Raw genomic sequence first — 17,934 nt, 5'->3', positions numbered from 1 at the left:
ATGACACTAGCAAGCAGGATCAACGGAGAACACTGGGAGCCAGTGCGGCAACCAAAAACGGGGAAACGGGCAGAGGACGACACAGACGCGCTGCAGGAGGAGGATGACCGAGACGAGGCTCGGAGACTGACGACCCACGAGGGGGTCTGCAGGAATGCCAAACCACAAGGAAAAACAACAGGGAGGGCTAACAACCGGGACTTACACTAATGCTAGGGAGCCTAAGGGCCAAAATGGGAGAGCTGGAGGTCATAGCCAGCAAGAAGGACCTAGACATAATTGGAATCACAGAAACGTGGTGGACTGATGACAATAAATGGGATGTGGCCATACCAGGGTATAAACTAACTATACAGGAGAGACAGGATGCGTAAAAAGGGGGGGAGGAATAGCGCTATACATAAAAGACTCCATACCCTCAATCAGGATGGAAACAACAGTAAGGGCGGATGGCTTGGAATCACTATGGGTTAAGCTACCGGGAGGAACTGGAGCAGACATAAAATTCGGTCTGTACTACCGCCCACCTGGACAACCGGAAGAAATCGACCAGGACCTGGAGGCTGAACTGAGGCATGTATGCAAAAGCGGAAGTGTGGTGGTGATTGGGGACTTCAACTAACCCCGGGATAGACTGGAATATAGGGCGCTCAAACTGCACGAGGGAGACTAAATTCCTGGAGGTCACGAGGGACTGTTTCGTGGAACAGCTGGTCACGGAACCAACACGGGGAGATGCCACTCTTGACCTAATCTTCGACGGACTAGGGGGACCCGCAAAGGAGGTGGCGGTATTAGCCCCTCTAGGAAACAGCGATCGCAACACGATCCAGTGCAGGCTAGAAATTGGATCATCAAAGGTGAAAAGAACCGCGACGACGGCACTCGACTTCAAAAAAGGGAATTATGATGCCATGAGGAAAATGGTAGGAAAGAAACTCAAGGGCAACACAAGGAAAATGCAGTCCGTAGAAAAAGCCTGGAACCTACTCAAGGACACTGTGCATGAAGCGCAAAACCTGTGCGTCCCCAAGTTCAGGAAAGGGTGCAAAAAAAAAAAATAGAACTAAAAAAACCCAGTGTGGATAACACATGCAGTGAAGAAGGCGATAAGTGACGAGAAAACATCGTTCAACAAATGGAAAAGAGACCGAACAAAGGAAAACCAAAAGGAGCACAAAGAACACCAAAGAGAGTGTCACCGAGTGGTTAGAAAAGCAAAAAGAGAATACGAAGAGAGACTGGTGGGGGAAGCAAAAAAACTTCAAATCATTCTTCAGGTACATTAAGGGGAAACAACCGGCAAGGGAGGAAGTGGGACCCTTAGATGAAAAAGAGATAGCGGACAAGTTAAATGAGTTCTTCACGTCAGTCTTCACGAGGGAAGAACACAACCAACATTCCGGAACCTGAGGAGATCGTAAATGGAGACCGAGATGTTAAGCTGGTCAAATTAGAGGTAAGCCAAGAGGATGTCCTCAGGCAAATAGACAGGCTAAAGAGCGACAAATCGCCGGGTCCGGACGGCATTCACCCGAGGGTACTCGAGGAATTAAGGAACGAAATAGCAGAGCCACTTCGACAAATATGCAACCTATCCTTAAAAACTGGAGAGATCCCGGAGGACTGGAAAATAGCAAATGTCACGCCCATCTTCAAGAAGGGTTCAAGGGGTGGCCCGGGTAACTACAGGCCGGTGAGCTTGACCTCGGTCCCGGGAAAGATGATGGAAACGCTGGTTAAGGACAGCATCTGTGAACACATTGAAAACAATGGGCAGCTAGAGTCGAGTCAGCATGGCTTCTGTAAGGGTAGGTCATGCCTTACAAACTTATTGTACTTCTTTGAGGGGGTAAACAGCCAGGTAGATAAAGGGGAATCTATAGACATCATTTACCTTGACTTCCAAAAAGCTTTTAACAAGGTACCACACGAAAGACTGCTTAAGAAGATATGGAACCACGGGGTGCAAGGGGAGGTCCACCGATGGATCAAAAACTGGCTGGCAGACAGACAGGAAACAGAGGGTTGGAATAAAGGGACATTACTCAGACTGGAAATGGGTCACAAGCGGAGTACCACAGGGGGTCAGTGCTGGGACCGCTCCTGTTCAATATCTACATAAACGACCTAGAGGTGGGAACAAAATGTGAGGTCATTAAATTTGCGGATGACACCAAACTATACAGCAGGGTTAAAACCATGGAAGACTGCGAAGATCTCCAAAAAGATCTAACGACACTGGAAGAGTGGGCCAAAAAGTGGCAAATGAGCTTCAACATAGGGAAATGCAAGGTCATGCGTGTGGGGAAAAAGAACCCGATGTTCAGCTACAAAATGGGGGGGATCACTACTAGGGGTAAGTAACCTGGAAAGAGACCTGGGAGTGATGGTAGACACAACGCTGAAGGCATCGGCGCGGTGCGCCACAGCCTCGAGGAAAGCAAACAAAATGTTGGGTATCATTAAAAAGGGTATCACGACCAGGTCGAAGGAAGTCATCCTGCCACTGTATCGTGCAATGGTGCGGCCGCATCTGGAATACTGTGTCCAGTACTGGTCGCCGTACCTCAAGAAGGACATGGCGGTGCTTGAGGGAGTCCAGAGAAGAGCAACAAAGCTGATAAAGGGTATGGAAAATCTTTCATATACTGACAGATTGAAACAGTTAGGACTTTTCTCCCTGGAGAAGCGGAGATTTAGGGGAGACCTTCAAGATCCTGAGAGGCATAGAGAAAGTAGACGGGGACAGATTTTTCAAACTAAGGGGAACCACAAGTACAAGGGGGCACTCGGAGAAATTGAAAGGGGACAGGTTTAGAACAAACGCTAGGAAGTTCTACTTCACCCAGAGGGTAGTGGATACATGGAATATGCTTCCAGAGGCCGTGGTAGACAGGAGCACTGTACAGGGCTTCAAAGAAGGTTTGGATAGGTTCCTAGAGGACAAAGGGATTGAGGGGTATAGATAGGTGTAGACATGGGTTGTAGGGATAGGAGTAGAGGTAAGTTACAGGAATAGGAGTAGAGATAGGCTATAGAGCTAGACAGGGACCACTGCTCAGGCAATGGGCCGCCGCGCGAGCGGACCGCTGGGCGAGATGGACCTCTGGTCTGCCTCAGCGGAGGCAACTTCTTATGTTCTTAGTAATTTTCCTCAAGCCAGGCAGGGATTGTACTCAAGCAAAAAATAAGACTCTAAAATCCTTGCTAATCGACTAAACGAGGTTATTGAACAATTGATCTCCCCAGACCGAGTGGGCTTTATTAAGCATCGCTACGTTGCAGATAACCTTAGAATCTTTCATAATGTGAAAGATTATGCTAAGACCATTTTGGAGCCTGTGATAGGACTCGCCGTCGATGCGGAAAAAGCCTTCGACGGGGTTGAACGGCGGTTCCTGTTACAGGTCCTGAGATGGTTTTTTAACATTGGAGACGATTTTGTTTCATGGGTCCAAGCTCTCTACCGGCAACCCTCTTCCAAAGTTCTCATTCATGGATCCCTTAAAAAGAGGCACACGCCGAGGATGTCCCCTCTCATCGCTCCTTTTCAATCTCTCCCTAGAACCGTTATTATCTGCAATTAGACAATCTCCCCTGATACAAGGTATTCCTTTTATCATCTAGAGAACTCAAAATTGCCGCCTATGCGGATGATATTATGTTGTCTATTAGAAATCCTATATCCTCCCTCCCCACCTTTATACAACTCACTGAAGTATACTCCACACACTCTGGATACAGAGTTAATTAAATAACCTTGTCTCTCAAAAAGATTTATCTAATTTTAGGTTTTCACGGTCCACCTCCCCGATTAAAATACCTTGGAATACATACATATTCATAAAGCTCACGTCATTATCGTGGACACTAACATAGCCAAACTAAAAGACCTTATTAGTAATTCTCTTTCTAACTGAATGCCACTCTACATATCTTGGTGGGGGGGGGGGGCGCGAATCTCTACTATTAAAATGACATTAGCACTGCAGATAATATATATATTATCTATGCTGCCCTATCTAGGCAAACCTTGCGTATATCTCTGGATTGATAAAAAAATAAATAAATGATTTCATCTGGAGACATAAACCCCCCCCCCCCCAAATTGCACTCCATAAGTTAATCTCCCTGATTTCCACAGTTATCACATGGCCTCTTTGGCTAAATAAGGATCGTGCTGGATCTTACATAACTCCTCTCGACACGGTTCCTCTATATTCCATCTTGGCTGGAATTAGAAATTTCACTTTGCAAACCGATCCCTATTCATATCATACCTACCTTGTCCCATACCTCCTCAAATTAAACAATTCACCGTTATCCCTGCAACGATTACTGCATTACGAGCCTTAGATAGTTTAGCCAACCGCTCTATCATCTCGCACAAAGACAAGGCCCTTTGGCATAATCACGCTCTAAAACATAAAAACACGAGTCGTAAACTGGAACTCGTGGAAAAAGCAAGGCCTATGGCAAGTATCGCAACTTTTTCAGGACTCCGCTTTATTCTCTTTCTCAGAATTTTGTTTAAGATATCCCACCCTTTCCACTAAACGGAGCCAATAGTCTACTAACCTCTATACTGTCTACCGTACCATTTTCTGATAATATATATGTCTCTGGAAATGGGGTACAATAGTAGAAGCCAAAGGGGAAGCCATTTCTTATTTCTATAATATACTAAGAGATGCTCAATCCACGACAACTCGAGAAATTAACCATACACGGTCGCAGGAGCTTCACGTGGAGCTCTCGGATAAAGAATGGTCTAGATTCTGGTCAAAGTTAACAGACCCCTGCTCTCGGCCGGTATGTCACAATTGCTCCCATTTCTCACGTGGCGAGCTTTGCGGACTCCATATCAAATGAAACGGGCAAATTTGAAAACAGATGATTTATGTTGGCGTTGCTCAAACGCACAAAGTACATTATCGCATATGCTGTACGAGTGCCCTCAGATTCAACCCTTTTGGACACAGATATGGGCTTTGATCGGTTCTGTTTCAAATTGTACCGCAGACCTGGCTTTTGATCTACTCCTAATGCGTTCTTTCCATCCATTCTTTGCTATCTGTTGGCATACAACATGTTCTACAAAACTGGAAATCTGCCTCCCTTTTATAATTTTACTTTCTGGTGGAAATCTATCTGTTTAGACAACCGTTATGAACAATATGCTAAAGACAAATTATATTCCCATTCTACAACTTCTACTCGAAATATATGGCCACCCGTTGACATTTATTTGCAAACTATTTAGAAACTTTATGCTTTTGTACCCAACTGAATTTTGGTGACCTCCCTGTGCTAAATTCTTCGTGTACTGTTGCTGTTGTTTCATGATGTTCATTATTTCTGTTATTCTTATTATTCAATAAACAAACTGAACTAAAAAAAATAATTCTGGGGTGCGAAGAGGCCCTCTGTGATAAGCAGACCCTGATCTCCCGGGAGCAATGCACTATATTCCCATGCCACCTCCCGACCCAAAACAATATCCGACTTCTGCAAAACTCCCCGCCACGGATGAAGGGTAGGGCATTCCGAAAAGGAGTTTACATAATATGTGCTGGTCTGGCTTTTACATTTTAAAAAAATGGTGTGGTACCAAAGACCCATTTGACCCCCCCCCCTCCCTTTGCCTAGTAATAAAATATCTATGTAACAACTTGAATTGTGTTTCCTGAAAGTCAGCAGCCTTCACAAAATCGTAGAGAGTGAGAAAAAAAAAAAATCCTCAAACCGAGTCTCCGAAAATTCCTGGCCTAAATCAGCTTGCCATCGTTCCCTCGTCCAAGTCAGAACGGGCATAGGCGGAATCCGTTTAAGAAGTTTATACCAATGGGGATAAGGAGTTGAGGGAGGTCAAAGTCCTAGCGAATGCCACGTCCAAAGCCCCACATTCCCCCCGCCCTGAAGGTACGAGAACCTGTGGCGGGGCAAAAGCCCCCAAAGCTCCTGAACCTGAGAAAAGGACGGGAAGACACCCGGTGACAATTGAGCTAAATGCAGTAACATCTTACAGCGAGCCCCCCCCCCCCAAACTGCCCAATCCCGAAATACAGAAGTGCCCCACCCGAGAAGAAAGTTAGCATTACCTTCGAAGTGCAAAAAGGGGGAGAAGTCTGAGCTGAGGCCCTGCTGCCCTTTCCACCGTCGCCAGGCCCTCCGAAAAGGGGCAATAAATTGAAAGCGATCCCTAATATGCAAGTACCCTGCCGCCCTAGGCATGGAGCATATTAAAAAAACTTGAAGGGGGAACTCCAGCCAGGGGGGAGAAAAAACGGTCTATGCTTGTGAAACCCTCGTGAATCCACTGCATCAATGCGGGAGAGAGATGGCATGTGAGGGCAGGTGGGAAGGCAGGGAAGTACAGATGTTGCACGGGCAGGGAGGAGGAGGGAGGGAAGAGAAAAAGAAAATTGTACATAGGTGTGCAGAGTGGGAGGGAAAGAGAGATGGTATACATGGGGAAAGGAAGAAGAGGGAGATTTGTTAGATGTGATAGTGGTGGAGAGGAGGGAAAGAAAAATATTACACTGGGAGGGATGACTCAAAGAAGTGAGAGATGTCAGATTCTGGAGAAGGGTGATGGAAGGACAGAGTCGTCAGACCACTGGAAGAGGAAAGAGAGATGCCAGACCGGATAAAGGAAGCAGAGAAGAAAGAGATACCGGACTGCGGGAAGGAGAGGAGAGAAATGTTGGACTGCGGGAAGACGGAGGGAAGGAGAGAGATGCCAGACCGTACGAGGGTGTAAGGGGGAAGACTTATGTCAGATCGCTGGAGAGAGAGGGAGGGAGGAGACGGTGCACGGGGATGGAGGGGAAGAGAGAAGAGAAAGGAGGGAGGAGGCGGTGCACGCCGATGGGTGCGGCAGGGAAGAGAGATAGAGGAAATCCTTCTTCTGGGATAGATTGGAATAGGGGAGAAGAAAGAGAGAGAAGATGATATACGTGGATAGATGGGAAGGGAAGACACGGAAAAGTAGATTTTGAGAAGAAAGCAGAAAAATGTAAGAAAGTTGAATGTTAAAAGTTAACGCCAAAGATGAAGGTCGGGCAGAAAGTGAAGAAGGGGAGAAAAATAGCAAACGGTTAAGGCGGCCGTGGAAACGCAAGAACGCAGACAGAAAGAAGTGTGACCGGAGTTTGGGAAAAGATGATTAGATCATCGGACAACAAAGGTAGGGAATAGGATTTCATTTTTAATATACTGATTGAAATGTGTCAGTTTTGAAGAAGAATTTATATCTGCTGTCTATATTTTGCAACGTTCAGGAAGAAATTTCTTTCTTTCTATTTCTCGGTTGTTATAACGTATGTAGAGTCTGGCGTCTTAGGGTTTCGTTTGTGTACATTAGTACTTTTACGTTGCGGTCCTGTGTTTGCATAGGGGTTATTATCTGTGTTCTGCGTGTGTGACCGAGGCCAGGTGTTCTGGTAGGAATGAATGCTGAGAAGTATACAGTGTGCTTTGTGTAGTTTAAGCTTGTGTTTAACCATTATAATAATAATAATAACAACTATTTTTCTATACCGCCATAGTCAGACAACTTCTAGGCGGTTCACATCGAAAGAAGGCTGGACATTCAGCGAATTACAAATGCATAAGAGGAATGTTACAGAAGAAAGGGGTTGTAAGGGGAAGGGAAAGTAAGAGGGGTAGGAATTGCCTGAAGATTGCTTCGGGTTTGTAGGGGAAAAAAATGCGTAGTGAGCGCGGATTGGTCTGTTTAGGTGATGAATTTGTCAAACAGAGTGGTTTTGATAGATTTTTGGAATGCGTTGTAGGTCTGGTTTTATTTATGTAGTTTCCCAGCCAGGATTATGTATTGTTAATAAGATTATTATATTATATTACAGCATATGAAAAAAATGAATGGAAAAAAGTGGTATTACAATTAATACTATCATTATTATGGGGTGGGGTGGAGTCCGGGCAGAAATTTTGGGCCCCCTCCTCCTCCCCCCCCCAAACAAAAAAGCGTTCAGATGCCTATGCTCCTACCTCCTCCCGGTCGGCGGCGCCACAAGAAATCAGCTGCCACCGACCGGGTTAGCAGCAGGCAGCAGCGCCGAAACCTGGCTCCCGCCCGTTACTCCCCTGGACCGTCAGGGATGAAATTTTTTGAGGAAGCCACGGCCCCCGTGGGGCACCCCTTCTCCGGCGCCTATGGATGGGGCAGCCTGCTTAGAAATAATCTCTAGAACAGTATCCCATAAACCTTTTCAAACTGCGGCATATTAAACATAGCGGCCACGGCTCGAGGCGTCCGTAAATGCGCGGATGTCTCCAAAGGCCTTCCAGATGGGCCCTGAAACACCAGTGGGGGGAGGGGGGGGTGCCGGCAGGTATGAGAGAAGGAAAAGTGCCAGCGTTGGCCGATTAACTACAGGACGTGCCTCTCGCCGCGAGAGGCGAGTCCCTTAGGCAGTCAGCCGGCGCCGGCAGCCGAGGCGCACTAGAAGGTGGGCTTAGATTTCTTCTTACCGGTTGGACCGCTCGGTTGACCTCGCCTCTCGTGAAAGCAGCGCTCGAGATCGGTGCGCCGGGACTGAAGCTCTGATGAGTGAGAAACAGGACTCAAAGAGCGAGAGAGAGAGCTTCCGTGCGTCGTTCGCTGAGGTACAATTTGCCTTTCGTAAGGCGTTCTCTCCCAGGTCTCTGCTTTTTCGTTAAACCGCCCGAGCGCAATGGTCATTTGAGCTCTGGTGACATTATTCTCTATTTCGACAGATGCGGGAGAAATCGCTACACATAGCGGAGGCCGCGCAGCTTCGATCCGGGCTCTGTGGCTTGCCAAACGAGGCCGGAAGACCTATAGAAAACATTGAACGGTTCGGCGCGTAGCTCCTCTGAGCAGCTGCGGGTTAGCAGAGGGCAGCGTCGGTCGATGCTATAACCGGACGCTGCGCTTCGAGTTCGGTTGCAACTAGTTTCCTCCCTAATCTCCACCCGAGTGACGTTCCTTTTGCCGAGCGCGTACGGTTCTGCTTAATTCATCCCTCCCGCGATACCCAAGTTTTCTTCTGACCCCTTTCTCCGGGTAACGTCAGCTGGACGTAGTTCTGGGCGACGGGGCACCGTCTACACATTCATACAAACGCACGCAAGATGTACGCAGAAACACACGTGCATATAGAGTCTTCGACGTGCCTTCTCTCGCATCTCGACGTTCAAATCGCCAGCTGTCCTGCTCCCGCTGCTCTGACTCCCGTCCCCTCCTTCGGCCTCGGGTCTCGGTGCGAGTGTGAGAAAGGCTAGAAACCCCAGATGTTGCATTCAGAGAAGAAAAGGGGCCAGACTGTGAGCTTAAACTGTTGTGACTACATTACTCAGGCGGACTGCAGCGGGGCTTCCGGATCACAAAGCACAGACGCCGGGGTCATCGCCCCTTTTCATAAGGGAGGTGGAGCCTGGGCAAACAAATGAAATTTATTCCTCTCGGCAAAGCTTTTCGGCAAACAAAAGACGTGTCAATTCTGTATATCAATGAGATTAAGAACTATTTAGCCAGATAGCCAAAATTATTCTGTTCTAAAAGGGGGGGGGGGGGCCTCGTAAGGAATGCAGAGGATTAAGATGCATCTGGCTTTTTTTTAGCCGATTTTGAAAACTTTAAAGAAACTTTGGTATAATGACCGACATCTGTAAATACAAACGAGTCCCGCAGCACGCCGTAGGACTGCGTTCGCCGTGTCGGTACGTCCTGTGCTCTTGCGGTTCCGTTATTACGCGCCATATCTCGCTTTGTGTCTGCGAGCCAAATGAAAATTAGCCTCGGTAGTGGACGACGACATTGCGCATCCCCCGACTCGGCTTTCGAACCTCGGGGACAGTTTTCCCGCACGTGCCTCGGACCGCATGATCCTCTTCGGTGGGCAGGCGCGGCTGTTCCATCTTTTTGAGATTTATAAAAAGTGGAAAAAAAAAACCCCGGTAGTTTAGCTGTTAGAGGAAAAGTTTTGTTTGAGCCCCTGAATTCAGTTTGGCCGGCTTCACCTTCCTCTTCCCCCACGATTCAAGCGCTCTCCCTACAAAATGAAGATTATCTGTCACGGCGAGAAACGACGATGAAGTTGACCGATCAGCGCTCAATCCCTTTTATTTTGTCATAGCCTCGGGAGTCTCGCTGTGAAATCGCAACAGATATGATTTCGCTTTCATTTTCACTTTGGCGCAGTTAGCGGGGCACGCTGTCATCTCAAGCGGCGGTGTTTCTCGTGGTTCAATGTCAATCCGATGAATAATATGAGTATGTGAATCTATCGCAATTTAACGACGAGACTCTTGAAGCTACGACAAAATTAAAGGGATCGAGCGCCGATCTTCGTTGTTGTCGTTGCTCGCTTTTCGCCAGTGTAAAGGCGGTTTCTCCTCTTTGTTTTCCGAGATATCCACCACGGTCCATCTGCCGCCAGTGCCTCGACCTGTACCGTGATGAGCCCGGATGCGTGCGCTGTGCAAGAAAGTTTGAAAGCCGGGAGGTTCCGAGGCCCTCGACGCACAAAGTGGGAAAGCGCACCTTGGGGCTTAAATCGGTGTATGAGGGCTGTTCAAAAAGTATCAGACCTTAATTTTTATTGTGTAAACAAATAAAGCTAGGGAGGCGTTGTTCGGTTCACGTATGTAGGCGACCGTAATGCACAAGCTTGAATTTTTTTTTCCCGCCTACAGAAGCTGTCGGTCGCCGGCAGACCCCTGATGAGCGAGGAAGTGTAAATGAGCGCCGTCAGATTTTCGTTTTTGACAAAATGACAGAAAAAGTTGACCAACGCTACTGCATTAAATTTTGTGTAAAGCTTGGCGATTCCCAAGTGGAAACGATCCGCAAGATTCGACAGGCCTTCAGGGATGAAGCAATGGGCACCACATAGACAAAGAAGTGGTACAACCGCTTCAGAGATGGCCGTGCGTCAGTAGAGAGTGAAGCACGTTCTGGTAAGCCCTCAACATTCAGAAACGAGATCGTCATTGACCATCAAGAGTACATGGCGCAACAGTAGCCAAGGGGTACTACCGAAAGGTTCTGCGTCGCCTTCAAAATGCTGTGAGATGCAAACAGCCAGACCTGTGAGCAGCGGGCAGCGGGCAGCTCCGTCACGATAATGCGCCTGCCCATTCTTCACATTTGATACGGAGTTTCCTGGCCAAACGCAACACACTTGTGATTCCTGAGGCTCCCTCCTCTCCCCGACATGACTCCGTGCGACTTCTGGCTTTTCCCCAAGCTGAAAATGCCCCTGAAAGGGACCGGATTTCAGTCAAGAGAAGACATCGTGCAGAATGCGACGGACCAGTTGCGAGCAATCTCAAAAGAGGCGTTCCAGCGCTGCTTCCGACAGTGGCAGAACCGTTGGAAGAAGTGTGTGGCAGTCCAAGGAAAGAGATTAGTATAAGATTGTTGTATCTGAACACGAGTATTTTCTATGAATAAAGGTCTGATAACGTTTTGAACAGCCCTCGTAAGTACCGTCTGCATCCGTGAAGTAGTATGGAACTCTGCCAGTACTAGGAATGGCGCAAGCCAGCTAACGTGGTGACCCGCCCACTCTCTCCCTCCGTCGTGCCGAGGGAGGACAAGCAGGCGTTCGCCTTCTCCCCAGCAAGGCGTATCTGCCCAATTCGGAGACTGGACAGTACCCTGGTACCAGAAGCAGATAGGTCCTCTGCAGAGCTTTTGACGCTGCTAATGTGCCCAAACAAAAACACGTCTCCGGGTAGGCCGGAGGATCTTGCAAGCTTGAAAGGGGATAGAGATTGTCTCTGTCATTCCGGGTCCCGGATAACGCCGCATCCGGAGTCTGCAGAGTTGCAGAAGATGGTGCTCAGGGTAGGGTCGCAATTGGCGAGGCAGAACCTGCAGAAGCCAGACAGGGAGCACGTTTGCTTAGGTGGCAATGGAGAAATCTGCCGGGGCTGACCCCTACAGTGACAAAGAGGTCTCCTTTTATATTGGGAGTCTGAAGAATAGGCATTGTCATCCTCGCGTAACTGCTAAAGCAATTCCACTGGCCAGGAGCTCCTTTCCGTGAAATAACCTGAACTGTGTCAGGTTCGTACAGAAAATGGTGTGGATATTGCCTCTCGTTATCTGTAGGGAGCGAGCAAAACCTCAAGATGGAGGTATATAACCTTTTGCGGCTCCTATGTACACACGGAAAGATGGCTATCTTACTCCACAAGGGGCCTCTCGGAGATACAACTTTGCATGTGGCTCATGGATTACCTGGACCGGACTTCGAGAAGCTGCAACTCCTGCACCAGTTTTGGTAGCGGAATCTGCCCTGAAGGTGACAAAATGCTCCAAGGAAGGTTCAAATGTCAGATGGGGGGAAGGACTGCGTCCAGAGGATGATACATCAGCTCTGTATGGGTTGTTCCTAGTGGAAGGGCTCGAGGACACACCTAGGGGAGGTTCCAATAAGATGCAAAAATACATTGAAAGCACTTACTCTGCTCAGCCTCTCAAAGTCGAGACAGACCCGCGTCGGACATAGCCCGTCTGCCCCTCACCCTCCCAAACCCCATGACCCTAGCTGGGAGGCAGGGGCCAATTTCTGCTCAACCTGCCGCTTCCCGGTATGTCATTGTGGACTGCCGGCCAAATGCGCTTTAGTACAGAGGTTGTGTTACTTCTGAAAAGCAGGGCAGGGCAGTAGAGAGAGGCCGGTGCTATGAATGAGATCCATTTCAGCGATTACAGATCTAAGCATCTTTCTGGGCAGACTAAATAAGCCGTTTCGGTCTTTGCGTATCATTTGGGCTTCGAGTGGAACCGCTTCACGTTACGATGCGTCGGATTGTATTTTGACCCTCTCCAGTGCGCCCCAGTGATCTTCCTTCATTACTCGCTGCGCTTCATCGGTGATAATCCATGTCCTGACTCTCTAAACCCGCTAGTGGCTTGATTTGTGGAAGGCTGACAGTCCGGAAGCCTCTGCCTGTAAGGGACTTCAGCATTATCCTAACCCGACTGATAAAACTTCCTGGAGCCAAATAACAAAGAGAAGGTTATCTTCTACGATCTCCTAGTCCGAGGACCGTTTATCAGGTTCCAGACAATGAATGAGCGCCTGCAAATGAATTCTGGAATGTATGTCATTAAAAGGGTATATATATATATATCGTCGTTTTCAGACTAATGCAGCTACGTTTATCCTGTTGACAGAGAAAGGAACCGCTATTTTTGGGATGGACCCCAAGTGTTAGGTATTTTGATTCAAAACAGCATTGAAAAGACTTTTAGAACTTGATTTGGGCACAATCCTAACTAACCTCCTTACTGAGCAGACTAGACTTTATCTGCCCTGGTCTTTATCTACCATCATCGACTGTTATTGTGCGACAAGGGATAGGGAAGTGGTAGAACCGGAGGACATGAATTGGGATTGCAGGGTGTTAGACTTAAGAATGAATAACATAAGGAAATACTTTTTTTTTCATGGAGATAAAAGACAGTGATGGAATTCAGTACTGTAGTTCAAAACAGTTTACAAATCAAATATTAAAAACGAGAAAAGAACTACAATAATTGATAGTAAAAAAACCTCAAGCATTCAACATACACAAAAGAAAATACTCACGGCTCCTGATCTAAACGGGCCCACTGAAAAACTTGAGCTTTTAACAAAGATTAAAATTTCATAAAGGATTTGGCCTCTTGTAAAGGCTTTGGGAATCAAGATGGCTGCCAACTGAGACAGAGGGAGCCTAGATGCACTAAAAAGGATCGGTAAGACCGTGTGGATCTGCTCCGATTCAAAAAGAGCTATCGATGCACTAAAAAGTTTGCATGATTCACGCGGAAGTTTGTTGTAATCCCCGTCTCTCCCGCAAATTGATGGCTGTGAGAGTGACTCTCGCATGTACGCAGAGCTGACGGGGGAAGCCCCGAAAGCTGTCTCGGGGCAGGAAACCTTTTTTTTTTTTTTTTTAAATGGGCACAGATGCTGTGCGTGTTACACACGCACAATACCTGCCCCATTAAAGAAAAAAAAAGCCCCCCTCTGTTGATGATGGCCCTCGACGAATGCAGCACCGAGAATCCACCCCCCCCCTTTGGTGCTAGGGAAAAATGGTAGGAGGGATGCCCACTCCCTCCTGCCATGCTGACCCCCCACCACCACTGCAGCTAAATGGCAAGAGGGATGCCCACCCTCTCCTGCCACCAAAGGCCCACCCCCGCGTTAGGTACCCCCCCCACACAAACATCTCCTACCCTCCTCCTTCTCCCCCTTCCCTAAAAGGGTAAGAGAAATGCTCGCTTCCTCCTGCTACTGAAGGCCCGCTCCTGCCCCAGGCGCTTCCCCTCAAACATCCCCTACCCTACTCCCTCTCCCCCCTGGGTGTCATTGTAGATATTACACTGAAACCTTCTGCCTGGCATGGTCAAAAACTTAAACAAGATGCTAGGAATTATTAAAAAAAAGGATGGTTAACAATACTAAGAATGTTATAATGCCCCTGTATCGCTCCATGGTGTGTCCTCGCCTGGAGTATTGCGTTCAATTCTGGTTGCCTTATCTCAAGAAAGATATAGCGGCGCTGGAAAAGGTTCCGAGAAGAGCGACCGAGATGGTAAAGGGGATGGAACTCCTCTTGTATGAGGAAAGACTAAAAAGGTTAGGGCTCTTCGGCTCGGAAAAGAGACGGCTGAGGGGAGATATGATTTGAAGTCTACAAAATCCTGAGCGGAGTTAACGGGGGAAATACTTTTAAAACCGATAGGAAGAAATATTTTTTCATTCAGAGAATAGTTAAGCTCTGGAACGTGTCGCCAGAGGTTGCGGTAACAGCGGAAAACGCAGCCGGTTTTAAGAAAGATTTGGATGATTTCCTGGAGGAAAAGTCTATTGAGAAAGACACGGGGGAAGCCACTGCTTGCCCCGGATCGTTAGCGTGGAACGCTGCTACTCTTTGGGTTTTTTCCAGGTACGGGTGATCCGGATTGGCCGCCTTGAGAACGGACCACTGGGCTTGATGGACTGTCGGTCTGACCCAGTAAAGCTATTCTTATGTTCTTATGCAGGCTCCTTCCAGTTGGCGTACAACTATGAGGGTGGTTTGAAAAGTTTGGTTAAAAAAAGTAAGTTAAAGAATGTACGGTAGTCTCCATTGGGGGCCATACGCTTAGTACAGCGAGTTTCCGGTTTTTCCATAAGCTATTTTTCCTATGATATGAAAAAAACGGAGACTCGCTGCACTAAGTGGAAACTATGTTATTTAACTTTTTTACCAAACTTTTTTTTATAATTCTTTATTTATAACACACTCAAAAAGAAGCACGACAATATTGGTACCTTACGAAGGACACGGCGATACTTGAGAGGGTTCAGAGAAGAGTGACGAAAATGATAAAAGGTATGGAAAACCTTTCATACGCAGACAGGTTGGAAAGGCTGGGGCTCTTCACCCTGGAAAAGCGGAGACTCAGGGGAGACATGATAGAGACTTTCAAGATCATGAAGGGCATAGAGAAGGTGGAGAGGGACAGATTCTTCAGCCTATTGGGAACCATAAGAACAAGGGGGCACTCGGAGAAATTGAAAGGGGACAGGTTTAGAACCAATGCTAGGAAATTCTTTTTCACTCAGAGGGTGGTGAGCACCTGAAATGCGCTTCTGGAGGTTGTGATAGGAAAGAGTACACTAAGGGGTTTCAAAGAAGGATTGGATAAATTCCTGAAGGATACGGGGATTGAGGGATACAGGCAGAGGTAGAGATAGGTTATGAAAGGGTATAGATAGAAGGATAAAGGGGACCAAAGGGTTTTAGACAAGGATCACCTTACAGGTCATGGACCTGATGGGCCACCGCGGGAGCGGACTGCTGGGCGCGATGGACCTCTGGTCTGACCCAGCGGAGGCAACTTCTTATGTTCTTATTCCAACAAAACAGTGAACACATCAACATCACCGATAACTCTTGGACAGTGTTAACCCGTTTCCAAAAACCCACTAGGAAACACCCCCCCCTCCCCAAAAGAGACAGCTGAGATACCCCCAAACCAACAGAACTGCAATCCCCTGACAAAGAAAAAGCATGCCGTATGCAGATAATGACTAATAACACCATCAGATCCAAAAATTCCCCCCTATACCCGCAGCAAGACCTCAAGGCACCGGGCCATTTACCAAACATTTCAAGCCACCCTTGGATAACCTCCTATACCCAATCTGCGATGATTGAGAATTTCTGTCCCTGAGAAAGCAAGAGTTCGCTTCGTCTGCAAAAGCCCCTATCCCATGGGGTATGATTGAAATAATGCCGCTCCTGTGACGGAGCGACTTTCATCTCAAGGACCTGTGCGTTCTGGTACTGTTGAACTTAGGGTGTCAGACTTCGCTGGCTGCCGTTTCTGCCTTCCACCGACACAGAGAGGGAAAGGCAATATCCTTCTACCATCCAGGGCAGGGGTAGGCAATTCCAGTCCTTAAGAGCCACAAGCAGGTCAGGCTTTTAGGATATCCACAGTGAACATGTATGAGATGGATTTGCATGCACTGCCTCCTTGAGATGCATATTTATTGTGGATATCCTGAAAACCTGACCTGCCTGTGGCTCTTGAGGACTGGAATTGCCTACCCTTGATCTAGGGTCTAGATTCAAAGGTCTTCTTAGCCGTTTCTCACCCCACGATCATCGTAGGACTTCAGTCTTGTACTACACAGGATCTGAGTTTTGCCGTTCTAATTATCATTCCCACTCTACACGGAAGACCCTTCTTCCTTTAACTGCGGCCAGGTGCGTCACTCAACTCTGAGCGCTAGTCCGCTACCCGCCACAGATCCGGCTTCACCTAGAAAAGGTCGTCCTCTACCTGCATCCTAATTTGGTACCCAAGGGGATCTCTAGATTTCACAGGGCTCCGTATTCAAAGCAATTTAAGTGGTAGGAGAAGCTCCTGCCACCAAAATTCAGTGTTGCTTAATTGGAGAGATGGAGTGTGTCATCCTAGGCTAAGAGTCAGTTTGGAGGAAGATGCTAGAAATGTGTTTTCCTGCTCAGGTACTTGCTTGGTTTACATTCTATTCTCTCTCTCTCTTTTTCTTTGTCTTGAAAAAAAAATCTTTCTGCACTCACCTTGTACCATCAGCATCCCTTGTGCAGTCCTGCGAACGCGAGTGCCGGGTCTGTTGGCAGCACACACGTAAACCCCTGAATGTTTCAAAGAAACGTCAGCAATCATGAGGTTACCCGTTCCTAGGACCTGGATCCCTTCCACACCTATCGAGCGCCCATCTGCGAGAAGGAAAACAGGATCCAATCAGAACGGCCCAGGATATAAGTAATAAATGACACAGATCTGAAACGAGACATTTTCCTTCTGCATTTTTTTAAGCGGGTGACTGTAGTGGATAGATGAGGTTAGATCTTAACTGATGATTTTCAGGAGCAATGAGGTAATGTTGTATCTTCCTCCCTGAGCTCATGCTTCGCACCATCACACCTCCTGCTGCGCTTTTCCCATGCTTACCCAACCGGCTCCAGGAGACGATTGGGCGTGGATTGCCTGTAGCGATGCATTCCAAGATGGCCGTCTGGTGCACAGTGAGGGTCAGATTCTGAGGGCCAGAGAGGATCATGGGCTCCTGGTAATTTCTGGGAGCAGAAACTGTGGAGGAGGGAAAAACAAAAAGAATTAGAACAGAAAAGTGCACGGTCTAAAACAAGAATGACTCCCAAACTGTGAAGATAATGTCAAAAACCATCTGTATAGATGCATTCACTGCAATATAATGGCCTGTTTGTGATTCACCCCTCAGATGCCCGTATAATTCTAGTCCTGGCAAACCTAAAGGTGAGAAAGCTGCTCTTCTTATGTTACTGAAAGCACTTCTTTTTCTAGAGGGGTCTTGACATTATTTTCAGTCGCCCAGATCCATCGCAGGTTGCCGGCCTTCAGTATCTTGGTCCGTGTTT

The 17,934-nt window shown here is 47.5% G+C and overlaps 1 protein-coding gene across 1 annotated transcript in view; it reads right to left on the bottom strand.

The window, feature by feature from the left end:
* Positions 1–17,934, bottom strand: part of LOC117349775 (immunoglobulin superfamily DCC subclass member 3-like) — an 81,826-nt gene that overhangs the window by 41,268 nt on the left and 22,624 nt on the right. The window contains exons 5-6 of the mRNA XM_033923369.1: positions 17,489–17,626; positions 17,095–17,253 (exon numbers count right to left, since the gene is read on the bottom strand). Of these exons, the coding sequence (XP_033779260.1) occupies positions 17,095–17,253; positions 17,489–17,626 (297 nt within the window). The remainder of the gene's footprint in view (positions 1–17,094; positions 17,254–17,488; positions 17,627–17,934) is intronic.

The sequence above is a fragment of the Geotrypetes seraphini genome, chromosome 16, assembly GCF_902459505.1.
Source record: "Geotrypetes seraphini chromosome 16, aGeoSer1.1, whole genome shotgun sequence".
NCBI classification, from domain to species: domain Eukaryota; kingdom Metazoa; phylum Chordata; class Amphibia; order Gymnophiona; family Dermophiidae; genus Geotrypetes; species Geotrypetes seraphini.
This window is presented reverse-complemented; position numbering and strand designations above follow the sequence as displayed.